Source organism: Numenius arquata, chromosome 9 (assembly GCF_964106895.1).
Source record: "Numenius arquata chromosome 9, bNumArq3.hap1.1, whole genome shotgun sequence".
Lineage (NCBI taxonomy): Eukaryota > Metazoa > Chordata > Aves > Charadriiformes > Scolopacidae > Numenius > Numenius arquata.
In genome coordinates, this window is record NC_133584.1 from 58,280,599 (window position 1) to 58,302,986 (window position 22,388).

The window sequence follows — 22,388 nt, forward strand, 5'->3', positions numbered from 1 at the left end:
GAGAGGAAGGGAAGGCACATTGTTTCACCTGATGGGTAAAAATACTGTGAAATAGTTTACTAATAATTTCTTGAAAAACTTTTTTTTTCCCCTGATCAAAATTTAAAATAAAGTGAAAAATACTGAATTCTGGGAAATTTAGACCCACCTGAACTTACACTCTCATACATAACTTCCACCAAATCGAATTGCCTCCTTAAACACACATCGGTGCTAAATATAAATATATATATGTTCATTCTCCATCTAGGCTTTCTCACAAATGGCTGCCCTGCAAGCCCCATGGAGTTGTGCATGTTATTCAAAGAAACAGCAGATAAAATGGCAGGAAAAAAGTGTCCTCTCAGGCCCTTCAGTCCTGCGGCACTTACTTTGAGCAGCATTTCAGCAGCCCCCCGTGACAGGACCCTGAGACAGCGAAGGTGGGTGGGCACGTCCCACCACGGCAGAAGTTTCCCTGGCTCCTGCACTCTGCAGTGTCAGCAAAAAGGGGATCTGCTGTACCTGTGGGAAGACATTAAAATATCAGTTTCCAGTCTAAAATTTTGGCTGAGAAATATGCATTAAATCATGTGTCGCGTTTTTAGGAAGGCAGCCACCCTGAGCACAGATGTTCTTGGACCCATCCACTGCACGGCACCATCCCAACAGCATCATATCCTGCCTGTCAGTTGGCAGGTGCTTTTTTTCCTCCTCTGCACACACTTCTGCTTACAAGCCCTTTCCTTCTTTGTAGGATTTACTCTGCTTCTCACCTGGAGCAGCCTGGAAGAGGAGGAAGACAACAGCGAAGAGCAGGTACAGGATCCTCATGGTTGCCAGGCAGTTGCGGACTGTGTGCCCCTGAAAATCGCCTGGAAGATCGACAGAGGATGCAATTTGCCTGAGGAAGAGGCTGGGAAAGGCACCTGGTACTTATAGGGCCCACGGGATTGTGCAAGTTTGACGGCTGAGTGCTTTGTCAATGAGTAACTGCAACCAACCTTCTGGAAAGCAGGCTCGTTATCCCCCTTATTGCAGGTCGCGATGAAACCCGCAGCCAACGTGTTGCAATCCCCAGGGGTGACTTTCCACTGACCGTGTCCAGACAGTTGTATAATGCAACCATCATCCGCCAAGCCCCACCGAGCCCTGTGGCTCTTGCAGACTGATTTCCAACACGGGTGCTGGGAAGGGTCAGGGAGAGGGCTTGGGAGTCAGCCACCTCTGGAGCCTGGTCCCAGGGGTGACCCTGGATCCCACCCCCGCTGACAAGGCACATAACATTTTGTCTCTGTTTCCCCATCCCTGTCACCAGGCGGATGATGTCAAAGGCAGAGGAAAGCATCGGGAAACATTTGAGACGGTGTAACTTTGCTTTGTCACTTTTTCAACAGGTTTCGGGACATCCTCACCCACTGCAGAGGGCTGACAACAAAGCTCTCCCCCTCCTTTAATTCTCACTTACATCCCACCTTGAGTGCTTCCTCTCGTTTTTACCAGCTTTTGACATTTCCCCTCATATTGCTCCAAAAGGTTGGGAAGAACAGGCTGATTCCATGTCATCAGAGGTAATGCCTTGAAGTACAGCATCGTGTAGGGTTTCACTTCAGAGCATGATGCTTATGGCTCTAAGTTCTCTGAGAAGCATTCGTTAGTGGATAAAAGCACTGAAGGTTCTTCTTCACGACATCCTGGGCTTGTAGATGTCAAACGGCAGCAACAGTTTTGCACCCAAGGGAATCCTCCCTTTGCCCAGATACCATCACACGTAATAAACAGGTTAATCCCTCTCAAAATCCAGGTGTTTCTGCAGTTCCTAGCTCTGGCATTCTGGCTCAGTGATTTGCTTCCTTATTACCATCTTTATTATATTTAACTCCGAGTTAATGGCATTTTTGTTCTAAGAATTATTCGTAGGATGAAAACATTACCGATGTTTATGTTTAATCTACATACTAACAGGCAAGCTTAAGCAGCTGAAAAAGTAGCAACAAGGTGAGTTAAAGTGTGTATGCAGCAAATCACAGTAAGATAAACACTGATTTCCCTCTTCCACCTGTAAAATCTAATTAACCAGGAAACTTTCAGCACTTTAGAATGTCCTTTTTTGTACCCTTGCCTTGGAAATTACCTCTTTTTTTTTTTTTTTTTTTTTTAATTTGCCAGCAACTCTCCAACTTGCCCCATTTCTAATAGAGAGGAGAGCTGATTTGTCACTCCTCTCATCCTGGCCTGTCAAGAACAGCATGGCCAGCAGGACTGGGGCAGGGATGGTCCCCCTGTACTGGGCACTGGTCAGACCCCACCTCGAGTGCTGTGTCCAGTTTTGGGCCCCTCACGACAGGAAAGACATTGAGGGGCTGGAGCGTTTCCAGAGAAGGGCAACAGAGCTGATGAGGGGTCTGGAGCACAAGTCTTGTGAGGAGCGGCTGAGGGAGCTGGGGGTGTTCAGCCTGGAGAAAAAGAGGCTGAGGGGAGACCTTCTCGCTCTCTGCAACTCCCTGAAAGGAGGGTGTAGCCAGGGGGGTCGGTCTCTTCTCCCAAGGAACAGGCCATGGGACAAGAGGAAACAGCCTCAAGTTGCATCAGGGGAGGTTTAGATTGGATATTAGGAAAAAATTTTACGCTGAAAGGGTTATCAAGCCTTGGAAGAGATTGCCCAGGGCAGTGGTGGAGTCACCATCCCTGGAGATATTCAGAAGATGGGTGAATTGTCAGTGGGACACCCTGACACAAAGACAGACACCTGACTTTAACATGAACGCGAAGAAATCAGAAAACAAATCCCTTTTATTTTTATGGAAGAAGTGCCATTGAAGTGTGAGTTTCCTCCATCTGTCTTTCATTCAGATAGGACCATTGTTTTGTGATGTTTTGCAAATGGAAGTGTGTTTTTGTGCACTCATTGCTCCCTAAAGAAGTTCATGTCAAGGAGGAGTCATATTTTCTCCAAATAAAATCAGAATGTGGCACTGGGGAAGGTGGTGACTACTCTCTTTCTATCACATGCAGTATTCGAACAAGCTCCACTCGCTTTTAGGATGGTACTGTTTTTGACCTGTGGAACAAAATAAATTTACTATCAGAGTCAAATTGTTTAAATCTCAGTGATGTAAATTGCCAGAGATTTTGCTCAACAACCTTATTTCTTGCAGAAAAAAAAAAAAAAACAAAAAAGCAGCCCTCTAGGAAAGTGAGCAACATTTTAATCCCTTCTAGCACAGGCCTGAAAATGTCAATCAGAGCAACAGGAAAATTCCATGACTTTGACTCCCAGTAACAACAAAGACAGGAACGAGCTGGTTGCTCAAAACCAGGCCAAACTTGTATAAAACACCCGGGGAACAGAGCAATTTGTGCAGCACAGCAGTGACCTGGGGCTGGAACACGACAACGTGGGCGTGAGGCTGTGTGCCCGTGGTAGTCAGGGCCAGGAAGTAGTCCTGGAGATCTCCTTTGAACGTTAACTTCCAGAAATGAGCTGGGAATTCAAAGTCGTAGGTACCTACTCCAGAGAAATCAGGTTTTCTAAGAAAATAGGTGTTGGGGGGACTTTACTTAAAACCTTACACAAAAATACTGCAGTGCAAATAACAAAAAGATTCCCTGAGATTATTAGTAGCAAAGGAGAGAAAGGGAAGACACACATGACACTCAAAAGACTTTTAATTTTGCCTTTGAGATCAGGAAGACATGGGGATCTTATAACACTAGAAGGTCCCTTACCTGTGTTCCGACAGCTGAGGGCAGAAGAAGGACCTGGTACATCAGCAGATGATCGTGAAGGACACAACATCTCAGAAAGGTGCTCCCTTTATTTCTCCCCATTTACAAACAGGCAATTTTGTAAATCTGTAAGGTATGAATAGATATTTATGTTTTGATGTTTGCAATGCAATTTTGCTGAATTTCACCCTAGCAGCACATCTTTCCAAAAGCAAAGCTTTTTTTTGGAAAAAAATCCAAGCAAAATATGAACTGTTGAGTGGGGCCAGCCTTTGCAAACATCACCTCATCCTGATAAAGGAGCACCCAGTGACCAAGTAGATTTCTCAGTCTTCTGAAAGGCAAGTGTTTATCTTCTCTTCTTCCCTTCTTGATGACAAACTACCTCCCATTATAGTTCATAACGAGCACCATGTATGGTGTTGATTATTTTTTGCCTCAACATTTTCTCAAAGATATTCTTTTAAGCACAACTTAACAGCTAATGGCTAATAGAGTAATTTTTTAGAGTCTAAGGACTATTATACTTTTGAAAAATTTATTTTTAATGGGGTGCATGTATTTGGGCACTGGTAGGACTTGATTTTGCCATTTTAACTATAAGTATGCCTTTAAAAATGCATAGGCACATAGTTATTTAGGAAAGCATATGCTTACATCTCATTAAACCCAGTTCGTGTTAGCACATACTTCAGTATTCTCCTGGCTTTCCTAATTATGGCACAAATCCTTACAATACATGCAGTGATTTATGTTTGCAGTTCTTCGTCTTCCATTAGTCATCAATAAGTTAATTAATTATGATAATATGTTCTTCAGTGGTGCCCTGATGCTTCCAAGACTTTGCAAACAAGATAAAAGAACATAGACTGATCTTATATTCATTTTATCATCATCACCATGCACACACAGGGAAATTTGAACAAGAACAGTTGGGTTTTCCTGCTTTTGTAGCTGTCTAGTCTTCTTTTACGGTTTTCTATGTAAGAAATCAATGTCAAATTTACAGCTCTTTCCTTTGCAGTGTAAGAAATGGGGTGTTTCTCTCCCACAGCTGACTGCAGATGACTGGTGGTAAGAGATGTGGACTCTTTGCCCCTCTGCCTGGATAGCTACAGGTGAAGGTGGCATCCAACCTGCTTCTCCATTGCATCTTACATCTCTCGACACCCAGGCATATCACTCACAGTTCAGGGAAGGAGCAGCTCAGACCAATCAATCTGCAAATCCATGTGTCACAACCACTGCGACATCCGTTTACTAGCTTGCCAACTCACAGGGTATCCTTTGGGATAGTCTTGCTAAGGGCACAATGAGAATGGGAACATCAGGGCTGGTGTTGCTTCGTTCATGAGTACAAATCCTCTAATAGAATCACAGAATCATAGAATTTTCTGGGTTGGGAGGGACATCTCAGATCATCAGGTACAACCATCAACCTAACAATGACAAAAACCACCACTAACCCATGTCCCTCAGCACCATGTCTATCCATCTTCTGAATACCTCCAGGGATGGTGACTCCACCACTTCTCTGGGCAGCCTCTTCCAAGGCTTGACAACCCTTTCAGTGTAAAAGTTATTCCTAATATCCATCCTAAACCTCCCCTGGCGCAACTTGAGGCTGTTTCCTCTTGTCCCATGGCCTGTTCCTTGGGAGAAGAGACTGACCCCCCCTGGCTACACCCTCCTTTCAGGGAGTTGTAGGGAGCGAGAAGGTCTCCCCTCAGCCTCCTTTTCTCCAGGCTGAACACCCCCAGCTTCTTCAGCCACTCCTCACAAGACTTGTGCTCCAGACCCCTCACCAGCTCCGTTGCCCTTCTCTGGACACGCTAATAGACACACTTGTGCAAAATATTCCCACATGGGACTTGTCAGTAGAGTGCTTTATGGCACGTCACGTGGGCTAAATGGGTGCACACGGCTCAAAGCAAAGGCAGGCACGTTTTATGTCTGTTCTTCCATCAGGACTCACTATGCTTGTGATAGATAGAATGGTCCTCTATTAGATAAAATTCTTACACTTTTTAAAGGAAGAAAAGTACAGCAGTTAAATAATCTTTATGTATGAGAGATTTCCTAGCATCACTGAAAAGGCACAAACCTGAGGTGGGCAGAAGAGGAGGCTGCGGGATCTCTGTGCACATAGGGTTGAGGGATGCTGCAATGCTGAGGTCTGGGAACCTAGTCAATTATTACCCACCCTCGGTTGCTTTGATGTCAGTTGCGTGTGTCCTCATGTTGCAATCCGTACAGTGAGTCAACATTAAATAGACCTTTTACATGACAACGCTGAAAATCAGCGTAGAGAATGTAATGTCCTCTGCGCCTCTGAAGTCTGCGCAAAAGGAAGATTCCTCTGCAGAGACAAGGGCAAGAAGGAATAATAATCAGTGTTTGAGAAGGAGAGTGGGAGGCACGATCTCCTCTAAGTTATGGAGAAAGGACTCGTACTTCTCTGGTTCTGCATGATCAGCTTCCTGATCTGTCATACGGCACTAATGTTGCTGGGATGATGCTTTTCCTGGAAGGGGCTGAGGCTTTTGTGTGGGTGGTATCAGATAAAATAGCACAGAAGCTTTAATTTTTAAGAATTATTGTGCATTTGATGACAAACTAAACCACCACAAGTGTTTTCATTAGACAGTGAGCAGGGTCTAAATGCGTCCCTCTGTGCATCACCAAAATGTCTACTCCTATGGTCTATTGGGTGGATTTCTGTTGATTTTGGCACCGTCACCATCAAAAATAAAATCACTGGAGCTCCATTGGCTCCTGTTAAGTAGGAAGCTGCCAATGCTGCAGCCAAAATGAGGAGCAACTTTTCCACTTTGAGGGTGGCAGAGCCCTGGAAGAGGCTGCCCAGAGAGGTGGTGGAGTCTCCATCTCTGGAGATGTTCAAAACCCGCCTGGACACTTTCCTGTGTAACCTGCTCTAGGAAGACCTGTTTTGGCAGGGGTTTGGACTAGATGATCTCCAGAGGTCCCTTCCAACCCCATAGCATTCTGTGATTCTGTGATTCTGTGATTCTGTAATCACGTATATCAGACAGTTCAGCGAGGCATTGACCTTCACCTGCATATACGTGCTTGTTTTCATGTGTAATAGACAAGTCCGTTGTGTCTGCTACATCCAAGATCTAGTTATAACTTATAAAGCTGGAGTTAATACAGTTAGTAGAGTCTGAAGAGTCCTTCAGCTGACTTCTCCGTGTCTGTACAAACAGATTTAAAAGTGCCAGGCCATAATCACTGAAACTTAGTCATCCAGAATATTAAATTATTAGAACAGCCCTGGCAGTTCTGGCCTCTGCTATCTCTCTGGACCCAGCCCCATAGCAGCTAAGGGGGTCACTGCCAGCCTTCTGCATAAAGGTCTCCACAGAGCCACCCACGGCTCATAGCTCCCGCTCCCCTGTGCATGACTTTGCTGGGAAATCATGCCCTTAATGGCAGCACCTCAACCTCCCCCTCCTAGGATGGGATTCCTCCTGGGTAATGAGCCAGACACTGCCAGGCAAATGACCTTTGGAAAGGCCAAGATTTTCTAGCAGCATTAGGGGCTGCATTTCTCAAGAGTCCTCTGTACAGTTTTCACGCCCACGTCTTTGCTGGGGCTGCAAAACACAGTTCCACCCACCCTTCACCTTTTTCTCCAGCCCTTCAGAGGGGCACTGTGTATGGTTTTGTGGGTGTTGGTACAAAGAGCACGCTCAAAGGTTTGGCCTTGGTAAGGAATTAGAAAAATATAGTGAAAACTCCTTGTCAATGCAAAAACGCGTCACCTTTTTACCTGCAAGCCCCACAGACCACTGCTCTTTAGGTAGGACCTACAAGGCAGAGTCCTCTGAGCTGCCTAGTCAGATCATCTGAAGCTGATTGTGAATAGGTGCATATTTGGATTTAAAATCTGGATTTTATTTTCTGTCTAACTCCTAGAATCAGGGAATCATAGAATCATAGAATGGTTCGGGTTGGAAGGAACCTTAAAGATCACCCAGTTCCAACCCCCTGCCATGGGCAGGGACACCTCCCACCAGACCAGGTTGCTCAAAGCCCCATCCAACCTTGTCTTGAACACCTCCAGGCATGGGGCAGCCACAGCTTCTCTGGGCAACCTGGGCCAGGGTCTCACCACCCCCACAGCAAAGAATTTCTTCCTAATATCTCATCTCAATCTCCCCTCTTTCAGTTTAAATCTGTTCCCCCTCGTCCTATGGCTCCTCTCCCTGATCAAAAGTCCCTCCCCATCTCCCTTATAGGGCCCCTTTAGGTACTGGAAGGCTGCTATAAGGTCTCCCCTGTACCTTCTCTTCTTCAGGCTGAACAACAACTCTCTCAGCCTGTCAAACTCCTTCCATTGGGTTGGGGCAGAAGGATAGAAGACGAACAGGGATGTTTTGGTATGCTTTCCTGTGTGCTGATGGAGTCTTGTGATGGGTGACAGTGGGTCAAATGGAGGTTGCCAGAGGAAGGGCAGGAAGGAGAGTTGTGTCAACGATGCAGCTAAACATGACAGGCAATTAGGATCCATTTTAAAAAAATTACTCTTGATTTCATCTCACTATCAGCATTGGTGTCTGCTCACAAGGGTGGTCCTTATGCTTTGACTAGGTCTTCTTGGACTTTGTTCTGACATTCATCCAGTTCCTAAGGACACAAGCTGACATTCACTCAGAAGTATATCCTGGGTCTGCACCTGGAAAAACAAGTGAAAAATAGCAAAGAGAGTTACAAAAAAATCGTTATAAGGCAGGTCTTGAAGCTGGCATCACAAAGAGATTTGAAGATTTTTTGAAGGTTTGGGTATTGCAGCAGAGGTAGATATAAGAAATTACTTTGAGCCCTCTTTATTGTTGTTTTTCCCTGAAATAATTCGAAAAAAAATATTCCTCTCTTGTGGATTCTTGGCTGATAATCCCTCTCATACCACATCTGGTTTACGGTCTGATTTTAAAGATATCAGTGAACTTCTGTCTCCTGATTGTAGAGAAAGACAAATGTCAGCCACATGCTATCACCAAAATATACATTGGGAAAGAAATAATCCCCAGCAACTTGCTGGGGCTGTCTTGACCTCATGTTATAGCATAACAACAGAGCAATGCCTTGTTGGGCCATCTATGTCCAGATCTTTTTGACCTTGCTGGTACCTTCTGCTTTCACAGCCTCCTGTAGCAGCAGGGTTGAGAAGTTTGCTGTCTGCAAATGCCAAGATGTCTTTTCTGAGTTGTAGCTGCCAGTCCAGTGTCATGGTCTGGTTTATTTTTCCTTAGATGCATTTCCCTCATCTGCTTTTGTCATCTATTTTCCCGCTGCCTCCATTTTATGAAGTTCCTTGCAATTGGCACAGCTTTTAAATACCTGAAATAAAATTGCAAACCTGGAGATTTCACTCTTTATTCTTTTTACCACACCATTGTTGAAGATACTGACAGAGCTTTGTCTCTACGTTGAAGATTGGGGCACCCTATGGGTGACTGACAGTCACTGCCCTGGCACCTCCGTTCTGCTCTGTGCTAAGGCAGGGATGACCCTTAGTTGTAAACAGGGGTAGGGATGAGACCCACCAGGGACAGGCCTGATCAGTGAAAACAAGATACACAAACCTTGGGATTTAGATCTTAACAGGCTCCTCCATCACTTCTCCAGCAGCTCCTTCATCGGTGATTCAGATACTGAGGGAAAAAGAGGCTAAAAACCTTGTTATTGGTACCAGTGCCTAGGACTTAGCCTCCCCCCACAAACAGGAGGATCTTTGTCTTTAAAAAAGGTCCAGCAGAATAAAAATGACCTTACCTTGATCGCTAACGAGGGGATGTGACCTTGTCCTCAACTTAGACACTGAGCCTTGCGTCAACAAGGTGCAGAGAAATGAAAATGAAACTTCAGCTTCCAGTGCAGTCAGGGAATCATGCTAGAAGTGAGCACAGCCAGAAAAAAATCCTCATTGCCTGGAAATATATTTCAAGTTTCTGTAATCATTTTCACCGGACACACAAAATCCAGAGCTGGACTCAACCTCGTGCCGTGAGCAGGGCTCCCAACTTAAGAAAGTTGGGCTTGTGCTCACAGGCTTCATGTCCTCCTCCGGTCAAACTCATTGTATGTCAATATTTAAAGTAAACTGCTTTGTATAATGGACCTCAACAAGACTGGTCAACTTTTTCTGAGAAGTGGATTTGCATTGGAAAATAAAGATATATCTGAAACAACATTTGTTACAAGGATTTACAGTCCTTTGGAATATTTTTAAGCCTTTGTCCCTCACACTTCCCTGTCTGATACGGCCTCAAAAATGTCCTTGCTTATGCAAGATAGAGTGTTTTAAACAGAAAAAGTCAAGGAGCCTCAAGGTTATTAAATAATTTGTTTATTAAGTGACCTATGACAACTTTCCTTGCATGGGAGACATTAAGTTCTACTGGTTGGTAAATTGTCCCTTTGATTAAAACTCATCATTAGCCAGCTCTTGCCTATGTTGTGACTTAAGTCACTCCTGCATTATAAAACCAAAAAGGGCTTTTAAAAGTCTCAAAAGTTGAAGAGTGAGAATTATTGTAAATCTCAGCATTTTTTATGAAATGTGAAAACTGTTTCCATTGGCTGCAGTGAAAATAATACTTCTAACCAGAAGTATACCAGAATAATACTTCTTACCAGATACCATTCCTTCAAGAGTGTGCTAGCACTCCCAGCAAAAGCATCTAGCAACATGTCCTATATGGTTTTTTTTCAGCTGTGGAAGATCTGCAAAAGGAAATATCTGAGTTTCTTTCCATTCAGACAAGTCAAAGGGACAGAAAATGACATTACAGAGACAGGAGTGGTGTCATGGACCTTCTCCTGGTTCAGCAGTGATCATGGCTCAGTGAATGCACTCGGCACGTTCAGGGTTTGGCACGCAGAGATTCCAGCTGCAACGCTTTCCCCATGTCACAGCCACATGCATTTGACCTACAGTCAGGAGCCTTTTGGGTGTTTCTCCTGCTTATTTGGGGTTTGGGAGTTAAGGTTGTAAAACAACAGTGAGGTAGCGACATCTGGAGGACAACCTCCAATGGAATCCTCTGCTCACTCAACCCATCATTGACACACCAGGAGTTTTTGGTGCATGGGAGAGGGGCCCGTAGGTCTATCTTCATCAGATAAATGAGAATGGGAGTCATGGAAGGACCTACACTTAGTGTTTTGGCACAGGGTTGGGGACAGAGGAAGCATCCTGAAGGGCCTTGCCCTCCTTGGTTCATCAGATTCTTCTGCCTTCTGTCTGTGGCTGTGATTCCCAGGCAGTGTCAGGTTTAGGGCATCCCCAGGGTTCTCTAGAGCTGTGACGCTCAGCTTTGTGATGGTCTGATGCCCTTCATTTTCTAATGAGCTATAACTCATACAAAGTCATTCCCATAGCTTCAAGTCTCCTTTTTTTGCACCTCTCCATCTCCTCTGTCCATCTCACCAAGAAACGCATGGGGGATGAGGAAGAGAGTAAGTAGGGAGTTAAAGATCCTGATGATTAGTTCTGACAGCTTGATTTAGGTTCCCCACAGCCAGGTGTTTCAACAGAATCAACAAAAAAGACACCAACATAATGGACCAAGTCCAGTGACAGCCACCAAGGTGGTGAGGGACTTGGATACTTGAGATGTGAGGTGAGGTGGAAAGAATATGCTTTATTCAGCCTGAGGAAGAATATGCAATGGTATCTTATAGATTCATAGATTCATAGATTCATAGATTGGTCCAGGCCGGAAGGGACCTCCAAAGGTCATCTAGTCCGACCTCCCCGCAGTCAGCAGGGACACCCCCAACTAGACCAGGTTGCCCAGGGCCTCGTCGAGCTTCACCTTGAATATCTCAAGGGAAGGGGCCTCAACCACCTCCCTGGGCAACCTGTTCCAGTGTTCCACCACCCTCATGGTAAAGAACTTTTTCCTAATATCCAATCTAAATCTCCCCTTCTCCAACTTAAAACCATTACCCCTCATCCTGTCGCTTCAGGCCTTTGTAAACAGACCCTCCCCAGCCTTCCTGTAGCCCCCCTCAGGTACTGGAAGGCCGCTATGAGGTCTCCCCGGAGCCTCCTTTTCTCCAAGCTAAACAACCCCAGCTCCCTCAGTCTGTCCTCATAGGAGAGGTGCTCCAGCCCCCTGATCATTTTGGTGGCCCTCCTCTGGACCTGCTCCATCAGGTCCATGTCCTTTCTATATTGAGGGCTCCAGACCTGCACACAGTACTCCAGGTGAGGTCTCACCAGAGCAGAGTAAAGTGGCAGAATCACCTCTCTGGATCTGCTGGCAACACTTCTTTTGATGCAGCCCAGGATGTGATTGGCCTTTTGGGCTGCGAGAGCACATTGCCTGCTCATGTCCAGCTTCTCGTCAATCAGCACCCCCAAGTCCCTTTCCTCAGGGCTGCTTTCTAATACCTCATCCCCCAGTCTGTATTTATACTGAGGATTGTTTCTTCCCTGGTGCAGAATCCTGCACTTGCTTTTGTTGAACCTTCATGAGGTTCATCTGGGCCCACCTCTCCAGCCTGTAATCCCAGCCTTCAACTACCTAACAGAAGGATATGGAATAGATGGGCCTAGATGTTTCTCAGAGCTCACAGTGTTAAGATGGGAAGCAAAAAACCACAAGAAGCAACAAAAGAACATGTTGCCATGGGGTGCCAGGCTTGCAAGATGCTGCTATGGGTAACATGACCCGCTATAGATCAGGAGATTGTAGGCTGGGCTTTCTGTAGAAGTCCTTATCTGGAGTCAGATGCCTTTGCCTCTCTGGAAGGGGATTGGGACCAGAAGCGGTACCCAGATGCGGAGCCACAGCTGGGATGTCCGCTAATCTTGTCTCCTTTATAGATGTAAGATGAGAGAAGGCTGAAGCTACTGAGATACTTCCCAGTGCTGGTCCAGCAAGGAAAGACCACTTTGCCATGGCTCATTTACTGCCCTTCACCAGGGCTGTGGTGTACGGGTGGGAGGGCAAAAAGAAGCTGCTGGTGAGATGCCCATTTCAGAGTGAGACCCCAGAGTGGATGGGACATCCTGACCCCGGTGTGATTTGAACACACAGCCTTCTGATCTGGAGTCAGACGCGCTACCATTGCGCCACGAGGTCAAGGCTTATGGGTGTCTTACCTAAATGTCATGCTGGACTTTATGGCCATGGGCTGTTCTTTGAGGGAAGGGGACTTTTGATTCATTGGACAGAGGAGTGGGAGCATCTTTGACAGCTGCCTTGCTAAGCCCACAAGGAAGGCTCTAAACAAAGTACTTCAGAAGAGGAAGACCTAAACAGGACCATTGCCCAGAGCAGCCCTGCAGAGCCTCTCCCAGGAGAAACAGGCTCCTGAGTGTGGTGTCTCTAGAGCAGTAGGAGGGATGGTGGCCCACCACCTCTCTGTGGAGAGAGGCCCAACTTGCCTGGCAGATGCATCACCACCACCTCAAGCCCTGTGGCAGGAGGGACCCTCACATATTTTATATGGCCTGTCTGGGGTCACCTTCCTCCCTATAGGAGGATGGAGTGTGCTTTGAGTTCAGCTGCCCCCACATATCTTGGACCCATCCTGTTCCATCTGCTCCTCTGCCATATCCCATCCTGGGCTTTCACCCTCCAGCCTGGTCACCATGCTGTGGGCAAGACTTGGCTGCCCTCTCCACAAGGGGTGGCCCTGTCCTCTCCACCTCTCATAGCCCTTCTCTTGTGGTGGCTGAGACACCCCTGGTGTGGTCCTTGTGGAGAGGACATTCCCACCACCCAAGCCGGCGTTTGTGTCAGAGACCTACATCCATCCACCCTGACCTCGTGGCGCAAGGGCAGCGCGTCTGACTCCAGATCAGAAGGTTGTGTGTTCAAATCACACCGGGGTCAGACTTGGGGCACCAGTGGCCACCTTCTGTATTGCCCCTGCTTTTCTGGGGGGCTGGTCTGGGCTCTGCAAGGCATTGTAGGGGGGCACCTCAGGAACTGATGTGGGGGGAAAACATGATGTCGAGAGCTTTCCTTTAAGCCAGGTCGAGAGCTCATGGGTCATGATCAGAGTGGAGGATAACATGGGAGGTGTCCAGAGCAGTTTGCCTCATCAAGAAGGTGAAGGAAGTGAAGTCTTCCCCAGGGCAGTGTGAGAAGCTCCATAACTGTATGCTCAGGCACTCCTGAGGAACCTGGACTTACCCTCAGGCAATATTTTCTTGGGAGGGTAACATGGCGGGGTACAGTCAGTCCAGGGGATGTCGGGAGGGGAACAAGGACAATTAGTCAGTTTAGGATTATGGAAATAGAGACATATTTCTGATGCACAACATGAGAATTTTTTCAAGAAGAGTAAGAAGGAGGATCTGGGGAGCTCTAATATGGCCAGCTTACCTTAGAGTCCAGATGAAGACTAGGGAATAAATACTCCTGAAATCCATGCCCAAATGAAGGAAGGATGTGATGATGACTGGAAACATGGATTTACCAAGGGCAGATAACTCTTGGCCAACATGATAGGTTTCTTTGAAGAGATTACTTCCTCGGTGGTGAGGAGGACACCAAGGAACACTGTTTATCTTGACTACGATTTGATCTCTGGTGGGGTCTCCCAGACGTCTCACTGTAGCAGGACACAGAGACAGAGCACCTAAGCTGAATCACAAGACAAAGCAAAGTGGCTGGACCAGGGGGCCAAGGAGCTTGCGGTCAGCGGTTGGCAGTCCAGCTGATGTTCCTCACTGCTTCATGTTGCATTAGATGTTCTTTGGTGTCTTTGTGATGGGTGCAGAGGATGTTTTACACAATAAAGGATGCAGGCAGGCTGCCAGGGCCACAAGGACAGCAACAGCCTGGGGCCAGTGGCGCAATGGACAACGCGCCTGACTACGGATCAGGAGATTGTAGGTTCGACTCCTGCCTGGCTCGACGCTTTTAGCCTGCAAGCGTGAGGCACCTCCTGCTCCCTCTGCAAGGGAGGGCCTTCCTTCTCCTGGCTGAGACCCAGGCCTGATCCCAACCCTTATAAGCCAGGCATTGTAGCTCAGTCTCCTGGGGGGCAAGTGAGATGTCTCTCTTGCCTCGGTTACCGTCCCTGGCACCAATCAGGCCCCAGTTGAAAACTTACCTGCTGAGCCCTGTTCCTATGCCTTGGTTGCAGCCCCTCCCTTCTTCACTCCTTCCCTTTATCCCTCTCTCCTTCTTACTTTCATCAATGACAAAAACATTTAGGACAATGCTCTTCCCTCATATTTGGCCAGAACCTCCCCTTTTAAATTATACCCTATTGTCTCTCATCATGAAGTGCTATCAAGTGCCTGGCTTGATGACCTCCTCATAGGTACTGTAAGGTTTCTATCAGGTCCTCATTGAAACCTCCTCTTCCCCAGGCCAAATAAACCCAGTTCCCATGACTTCTCCTCATACAGCGAGTGCTCCAACACCAGAATATTTTGATGGCCATCCACTGGAATTGTTCCAATTGATCCAATATCCTTATGCTGGGGGCCTCAAAGCTGCATGCAGTATTCCCAGTGTAAAGCAAGAGTAAGCAATGGGAGTAAAGGAGAGTGATGAGACAAGGTGTCCAACTCCACCATAAGGCCTGGAGGAACTCTTTCCATCCTGCAGGGCAAGACACTTGGTTGTCTTGGTTGAAAGTGCCGGAGCACTTTCATCCTGCGGAAGACCCAGTGGGACAGACGTCAACCAGGAGAAGGAAGGCCCTCCCTTGCAGAGGGAGCAGGAGATGCCGCTTGCAGGCTAAAAGTGTCGAGCCAGGCAGGAGTCGAACCTACAATCTCCTGGTCCGTAGTCAGGCGCGTTGTCCATTGCGCCACTGGCCCCAGGTCCTTGCCATCCCAGTGGCCTCGGCAGCCTGTCCACATCCTTTGTTAAGGACCATTATTAAGAATAATCCATTTCAGAAAATCCTTGAGAAATGAGGATAAAAAATGAGAAAGTGATTAGTAAATGTAAATAAAAACTACAGGTCCCAAATGAGTAATGGCATAACTGATAATTTAATAAATGAATTTATCTTCTGCAGTGGCTACAGTTATCTAGCTACAATTAAGGGATTTTCCTTGAATTGCACAGCCAATGAGCTACTTTCCCCCCATATTTATGTACAGAATACAAACACATGAGATACACAATATTCATTTGGAGAGAAAAACCACTACTGAACTTCAATCTTGAATCTCCAACTTCTTTGGAGATTTTCAAGACCCGCCTGGATGCAGTCCTGAGTAGCATTCTCTAAGCAATCCTGCTTCAGCAGGGGAGTTGGACTAGATGATCTATATGGTCCCTTCCAACTCTAAAAAAAATTCAGTGAAAATTCAGTGAAAATTCATTAGATTTCTATTTGTGGATAATTGGTAGGGAGAAAGTCACAGCAATCTCACCTGGGATAGTGGTAGGATACATTTCTACATGGAAACGTTCTTCACTTGAAAAAAAAAAAGAAATCTCAGGAAAAGACTCCTGAAATCCTTCATTTTCAAGCTTTTGAAAACGATTTTTATTTTTTAAAAGAAATAACAGGCATCGTGTGGTTACTGATCTTCAACTGTACAAGTAGCATTGATTAGCAAGGCATGAAGCGCTAGGGGAAGGTCTCCTGGGGTGGGATGCAGCTTTAGACACCTGAATGTGCCTACAAGGAAGATGCCTGCTTGTTATAGAGCTCCCATTATTACCACAGTTACAAAGTTTTATAAAGTTATATAACATTATATGAAGTTAGAAAAAGATTAACGTTATAGTTCTACACTTATCCTGAGTGTGGGCAACTCACTCCAGCCCCTAAAATTTGGTGTCTGCAACAAAAAAGCCATCCCTGCTCTCCAGACATATTAATAATAGTTATATATTTACCTTGTGAATTGTCAGTGCTGAAGATGGAGAAAAAAGGCTCCTACCTTTCCATCTGAGCAAACCCTGCCAGCAAGAAGGGCTTTGCTGTCCTTTCCTCAGCCAGCATGTCCTCCCGCAAGAGGGAGCCATGAACCAGCTCATGGGCTCCACAAGCTGCAAAGCCAGGCTGGCCATACATTTTGCTCAGTGAAGGACCCTCCATCCCTGGGCGAGGCTGGAAATCCAGCTTGTTTCCTTCCTGGAAATACAGTTCTTTCTCCACAGCTTATATTTTCCTTTTTCTATTCAGTCCCACTGGTCTCTGTTAGACTTTCCCCCTCATCAGCCCACAGTTTTCTAGAAGTGCAGCCTCAGGTGGAGCTTCACTTGCTGCCTGCTCCTCACTGACGTCCTCGCAGTGGCACCTCCCCTCATCTATCCCACTCTGCTACTTGCTTAATTTCCAACTGCATGATATAATGAGAGATTCAGCTGCCTAAATTCAGGTATTTAGTGTTGTGATATGGAATGTTCTGCCCCGGCTCTATTTACCCCTTCAGAAGCATCTGAGAATCCCACAGACCTCTGTCCCATGCGGATATCTTGGATGCTCCAGGACATCTGTCGTGATATTATGTTCAGACAACTGAATCCAGCCTGAGGGTGGGCGTCAGCTCAAAGATTTTGACACTTAAAGTAGATGTCTGCACACAAGGGTGTATTTGTGTGTTAGATGTCTGATATACTACTAGGGCCATGAAGTGTCTTGAAGAGATGCAGGAGACATTTCTGGACATTTGGCTTTGCTGTGCATCCATTTTTATTTTAAAGTAGAATATATTGATGTCTGTATTATACCAGCTTGATAGAATATTGAAATTTTCAAGTTTCTCAGCAGAACACCCCATTTTCCCCCCAATACCCCTTTCCAACCCTTCACAATGTTATAAATAAGGTCAGGTTTTCAGCTAGTTCGAGGAGTGCTGCACCCCAACGGCAGTCAAATTCTGCTGATTTACATTGCCATAATGCAAATCTGTATAAATGCTTGGGAGAAGAAGTTGTTTCCCATAATTTTAATGTCCCAGGTTAAATCAGAACTAGTCCAGGCTCATTGACTGAAAACTTCAAGATTAAAGAGAAGTCTTCCCTTCTCATGCATACTCCCTTCCTCACGCTCTCAAACAGATGTGAGTCCCAGGGAAAGTTTCATAGTTTTCTGAATCTACTGAAAGGAGACAACAGACAGTTCACACAATGGTGGGAACTTCTCCCTCACTGCTGTCTGCCACTTAGATGGATCTATATCTTCTTCAACATATCCCTGCTCCAGGATGGAGCTACAAGAATTTCACCTGGCAGACATTTCTCAAGAGCCATCATGGTGATTTCAAAGTGAGAACTGCCTAGTGGAAATGTCTATGGCTGTCAGACCCATGGCTGAGGAGCTTGCTGCAACACTGGAAGGCTCTGCTATGGCCAGACACTTTGCAGCTTTAGGAGAAGTCAGTCCATCGGTTGACCCGGTTTTGATCCCATATTGATGACTGCTTCATGATTCCCCACCAATTGCAGCAGGGGTGCAGGCATCTTCTGGAAATACCTGTAAATACCTATTCATCGCTTCCCATGCTCCTGTAACAGGAGGTGACCCTGCTGGTGGGATTGATACCCATACAATATATTTTTCAGGCTATGGCTTTTGTTAAATTAGCTAATGCAACTGGATGAGGTGGGTAGGAATGCTAATATACGGCCAGTCTATATTGGCATGGAAGGCTGGGTTAGCAAGGCCTACTACACAGCAGAAAGATCACTAAAGAGTTTATTTCTGTTCCCCAGCTGAAAGAGCAACAGCCATCTTCCAAAGAGCATCTATCCCACCTGCCTTAGACACATACCTCAGGACAGGGTTGAAGTCTCCTCTGGAAGTCTTTGTGTCTCCATTGACTCCAAGGAGAAGAACTCCAAGAACTAGAAGATGATGTTAGATTAGACAACTGGGATGGGTTTCATCCCACCTCTCTTGGAGGTTGGCAGTAGAGATCCTTCCATCTGAACTAGTCTGTTGTCTCTTCTCTGTGTGTTATTCCCAAATGCACATACTTCCCAGGCAGGAAGACTATTTGGGCTTAGATATGGATATTTTGCATTGGATCATTCCTGAATTAGGAAATTGAGATGCACATACTAGGATTTGGAAAGCAAATTTCACATCTTTCAAGAAGGGAGACAAGGAGAGAGCTACTGAACACCGTGAACACTTCATAGTCAATATCTTCTTAGATAGGCAATCCCTTCATAGTCAATAGGGAGAAGCCAGCACTGGATGATTCTGCCAGAATATCACACTGCAGAAAGGACACTGGGTACATGACTGGCTCCAATGCAGGCTCCAACCTGTAAACATCTCAAGTGGGGTGAGGGGAACGCCACTTGTAATTTGCATGTATCTAATATGAGACATACTCCCCAAAAAGCCACAAAACAGAAGATCCTGAATCATGGGTGATTCATCTTAATAATGCTAATGGCTAAAATAGTGATTAAAGCAACTCCGACTGGAATTCTGCAGTTGTTTGCATTTTCACACCCAGCTTGGAAATGCATGTAAAAGCCTCCAGCAGACTTTACTAGTCTGCTGGTAAACTGGATGAACTGGGAACTGGCCTTTCCTGTGAACATTGCAACACTGCGTATGAGGAAGCTATTGACTATGAGAAAGATATGGAAGGTTGGTGACATTCTCCAGCACCAGCTGTAGGTCAGATGGTCATTAGGCAGGAGGCAGAACTTTCCCCATGTGTAAGTATTTCTTCTGTGATCCATATAAAATGTGTATCTTATCTGGAATAACCTGAGAGAGGAGGAGGAGGGAAAACAGGAGCAAATAAAATGTGGAGGCATCAAGGCAGAATGAGGCAGCACTTCTTTGTTAGGTGGTAAAAGGGTTCCAGTGTTTATAGTGCTTCTGGGAGCAAGAAGAACTGGAAAAATGGTTTTTACTTCAATGTATATAGTGCAACCCTTGGCCAAAATTGTGAGTGAACACCTCTGTGCATCACTTTCCCTGAACAATCACAGGATCATCTCCGAGTCAGAAGAGGTGATCTGACCTGCTCCAAGCAACAGGGACTCTGGAGGCAAACCGTTTACCAAAGTGAATTTCATTCCAATTCCAAATAATTTTTTCTGAGATAAAATAGAGAAGTTTTGGATGCCCCATCCCTGGAAGTGTTCAAGGCCAGGTTGGATGGGGCTTCGAGCCACCTGATCTAGTGGGAGGTGTCCCTGCCCAGGGCAGGGGGTTGGAACTCGATGATCTTGAAGGTCCCTTCCATCCTAAACCATTCTATGATTCTATGATAATTTAAAGGGAATCATGTTCATGTAAATTCTTATAGCCTGACAGTGAGAACATTGTCTGTGCAATGGCTGGAAAGGATAGAGAAGGATTTTGAATGTGTGACTATTGGACAAGCACTCCTCCTCTACCAGGTTATTACCACACTTGAGGTGTTGCACTTGTCCTTCACTGCATTTGTCCCATGACAAAAAAAAAAAAAAAAAGCAAACATTTCCAATCCGTCATTAAACAGAACAGGTCTACTTTTTGCAATTTAAAAAATAACTTTGCAGAATTAGCAAGCTGTATTTCTGCTCCAGTCTGACAAGGTACAATGTCAGATCCTGTCTGAGAGCTGAGACATTCTCTTTGGCTTCAGTGGGAACCTCTGCCAGCTGACATTTTCTTGTCAAGGTCTTTGTTTCATCCGTTTCCCCGGAGTGCCTGAAAATGGACATAAACAGCTCTCCTGCCACAGGGCTGTCCAGGAGACACAATGGCGCCTGAGAATTTGAAGTAAAAAACTAACAAAGAAACCAGCACGGCAGGGAACAATGCGCTTGGACTGAGGGGAAGGTTTATATTGTTGATATCGAGGCCACTGGGTCAGAACAACATCAATAAATATCATGTACAAAAACAGGCTCCAGTAAGCGGCACTGGTTTCTTCTGCTCTGAAGGAGAACCTGTGCTGTCAGGTCCCATTTCAGCATGACTCTTTGTAACACAACTCAAACACTGAAGAGACAGATCCATATGAAAACTGTATCTTGAATCCCAGTTGTCCTCTGCTCTTTGTACACCTGTAAAACTGAGGGTGCTGCTGGTGACATCTACGAACTCTGATAATCTGCACCTCATCACAGAATCACAGAATGATATGGGTTTGGAAGGGACCTCTGGAGATCACCTAGTCCAACCCCCCCTGCCAAAGCAGGTCCACCCAGAGCAGGTTGCACAGGAACATGTCCAGGTGGGTTTTGAATGTCTCCAGAGAAGGAGACTCCACCACCTCTCTGGGCAGCCTGTTCCAGGGCTCTGCCACCCTCACAGGAAAGAAGTTCCTCCTCATGTTTGGGTGGAACTTCTCACATTCAAGTTTGTGCCCATTTCCTCTTGTCCTATCCCTGGACACCACTGAAAAAAGACTGGCCACATCCTCTTGACACCCCCTCTTTAAGTATTTATAAGCATTGATCAGATCCCCCCTCAGTCTTCTTTTCTCCAGACTAAAAAGACCCGAGTTCCTCAGCCTTTCCTTGTAAGTATGACTCTGCTCTATATCCTGCGATGTCCTGGTTCCCAAGAGAAAGCACTAAGGAGTAACAGGCATCTCATCCATAGACATTGCAAACAAATGTGTTTTGTTCTGTGAAAGGTGCTTTGAGGGGGGGGAAGTCTGTTTTGTTTGTCACACTGTCCTTGAAAAGCCAGAAGAGTGAAAAATCATTTCCTCAGGACTCCCTGGAGCAGAGAGTGGACAAATATTCCTTTCTAGTTCATGGGCATCCCTAAAGCGTTTGATCCTGTTGAGGAGAACAGCATGAGCACTCGGGGGTTGAACAGTGGCCTCAGGCAATAGGTGCAGGAACCCACAGTGCTGATCACTTCTAAGATGGCATGATCTTACTTTTTAAGTAGAAAAATAGCATAATAATACAATAATACAGTATGTTCCGTGGAAATGAAGTCCTGACAACCCAAGCACAAACCACCCTAGTTAATTCCAGACTGCTGTAACACCTTGTTCTTGGGGTAGGGCCCTAGCATTTGAGGAACTGAGGTGGGACATACTGACTTGGCCCTGGGGAGACTTTCTGGGAATTTCCATGTGTTTTTACTGAAATGCATTGTGAGACCAGCTGAGCTCTATGCAGAAGTCCAGGTTGATGCATTCAGACTGACACATATGTTTTCTGTAAGACAACAACCCATTCAAACTGAAACCATGTGAGAAGAACCTTAATTAATCTGCGTAGCTTTCCTTAATAACCTGCTACTTTATCTCTGAGGTCTAAGTTCTCCTTCGTTCTTCAGATTTTCTGTGTGACTTAAGAGTGGGGATGGGAAATGACCTGTGGTCTGTGCTGGTTTGACCTGAATGGGTTAACTAGCCATCTGGATATTTTCCAAGGTGTTTGAAAGCAAAATGATCAAGTGCAACATCCTGGAGTCCTAGTTCTTAGTCAATGACAAGATCTGTACTTTCAACTGCAGCCTGGAGATCAGGGTGCGAGGCAGATTGGGAGATTCACCTCAGTAAGGAGGTGAACCCCCTTTTCCCTTGCTCCCATAAATCCAAAGATCTGCATGCAGTTTCCTTCAATATCCATGTACATCATTATAAGATGTCACATCTCTGTGATGCCTCTGCCAGCCCATCATGTACACAGCTCTCTGTACCTGTATATGTCCCTCATCATCTGCTGCTGAGAGGGGAAGGTGGTTTTCCAGAGTCCCTGGTCTGACAGAAGGGTTATTAGCAGGGTCCTCAGTGG

General features: G+C 45.8%; 1 protein-coding gene and 4 non-coding genes across 5 annotated transcripts; 2 read left to right on the forward strand and 3 right to left on the reverse strand.

The window, feature by feature from the left end:
• Positions 1–367: 367 nt before the first annotated feature.
• On the reverse strand, positions 368–813 carry LOC141468644 (gallinacin-10-like). The gene is made up of 2 exons (XM_074153782.1): positions 756–813; positions 368–504 (listed from the first exon to the last, which is right to left on the reverse strand). Exons 1-2 carry the CDS (start codon positions 811–813, stop codon positions 368–370), a joined length of 195 nt encoding a protein of 64 aa, XP_074009883.1.
• An 11,942-nt stretch (positions 814–12,755) lies between these two features.
• On the reverse strand, positions 12,756–12,827 carry TRNAW-CCA (transfer RNA tryptophan (anticodon CCA)). Its single transcript has one exon. It is a non-coding gene; the product is annotated as a tRNA-Trp (tRNA).
• Positions 12,828–13,511: 684 nt separating this feature from the next.
• On the forward strand, positions 13,512–13,583 carry TRNAW-CCA (transfer RNA tryptophan (anticodon CCA)). Its single transcript has one exon. It is a non-coding gene; the product is annotated as a tRNA-Trp (tRNA).
• A 956-nt stretch (positions 13,584–14,539) lies between these two features.
• Positions 14,540–14,612, forward strand: TRNAR-ACG (transfer RNA arginine (anticodon ACG)). Its single transcript has one exon. It is a non-coding gene; the product is annotated as a tRNA-Arg (tRNA).
• Positions 14,613–15,456: 844 nt separating this feature from the next.
• TRNAR-ACG (transfer RNA arginine (anticodon ACG)) lies at positions 15,457–15,529 on the reverse strand. The gene has a single exon. It is a non-coding gene; the product is annotated as a tRNA-Arg (tRNA).
• Between the last annotated feature and the right edge of the window lie 6,859 nt (positions 15,530–22,388).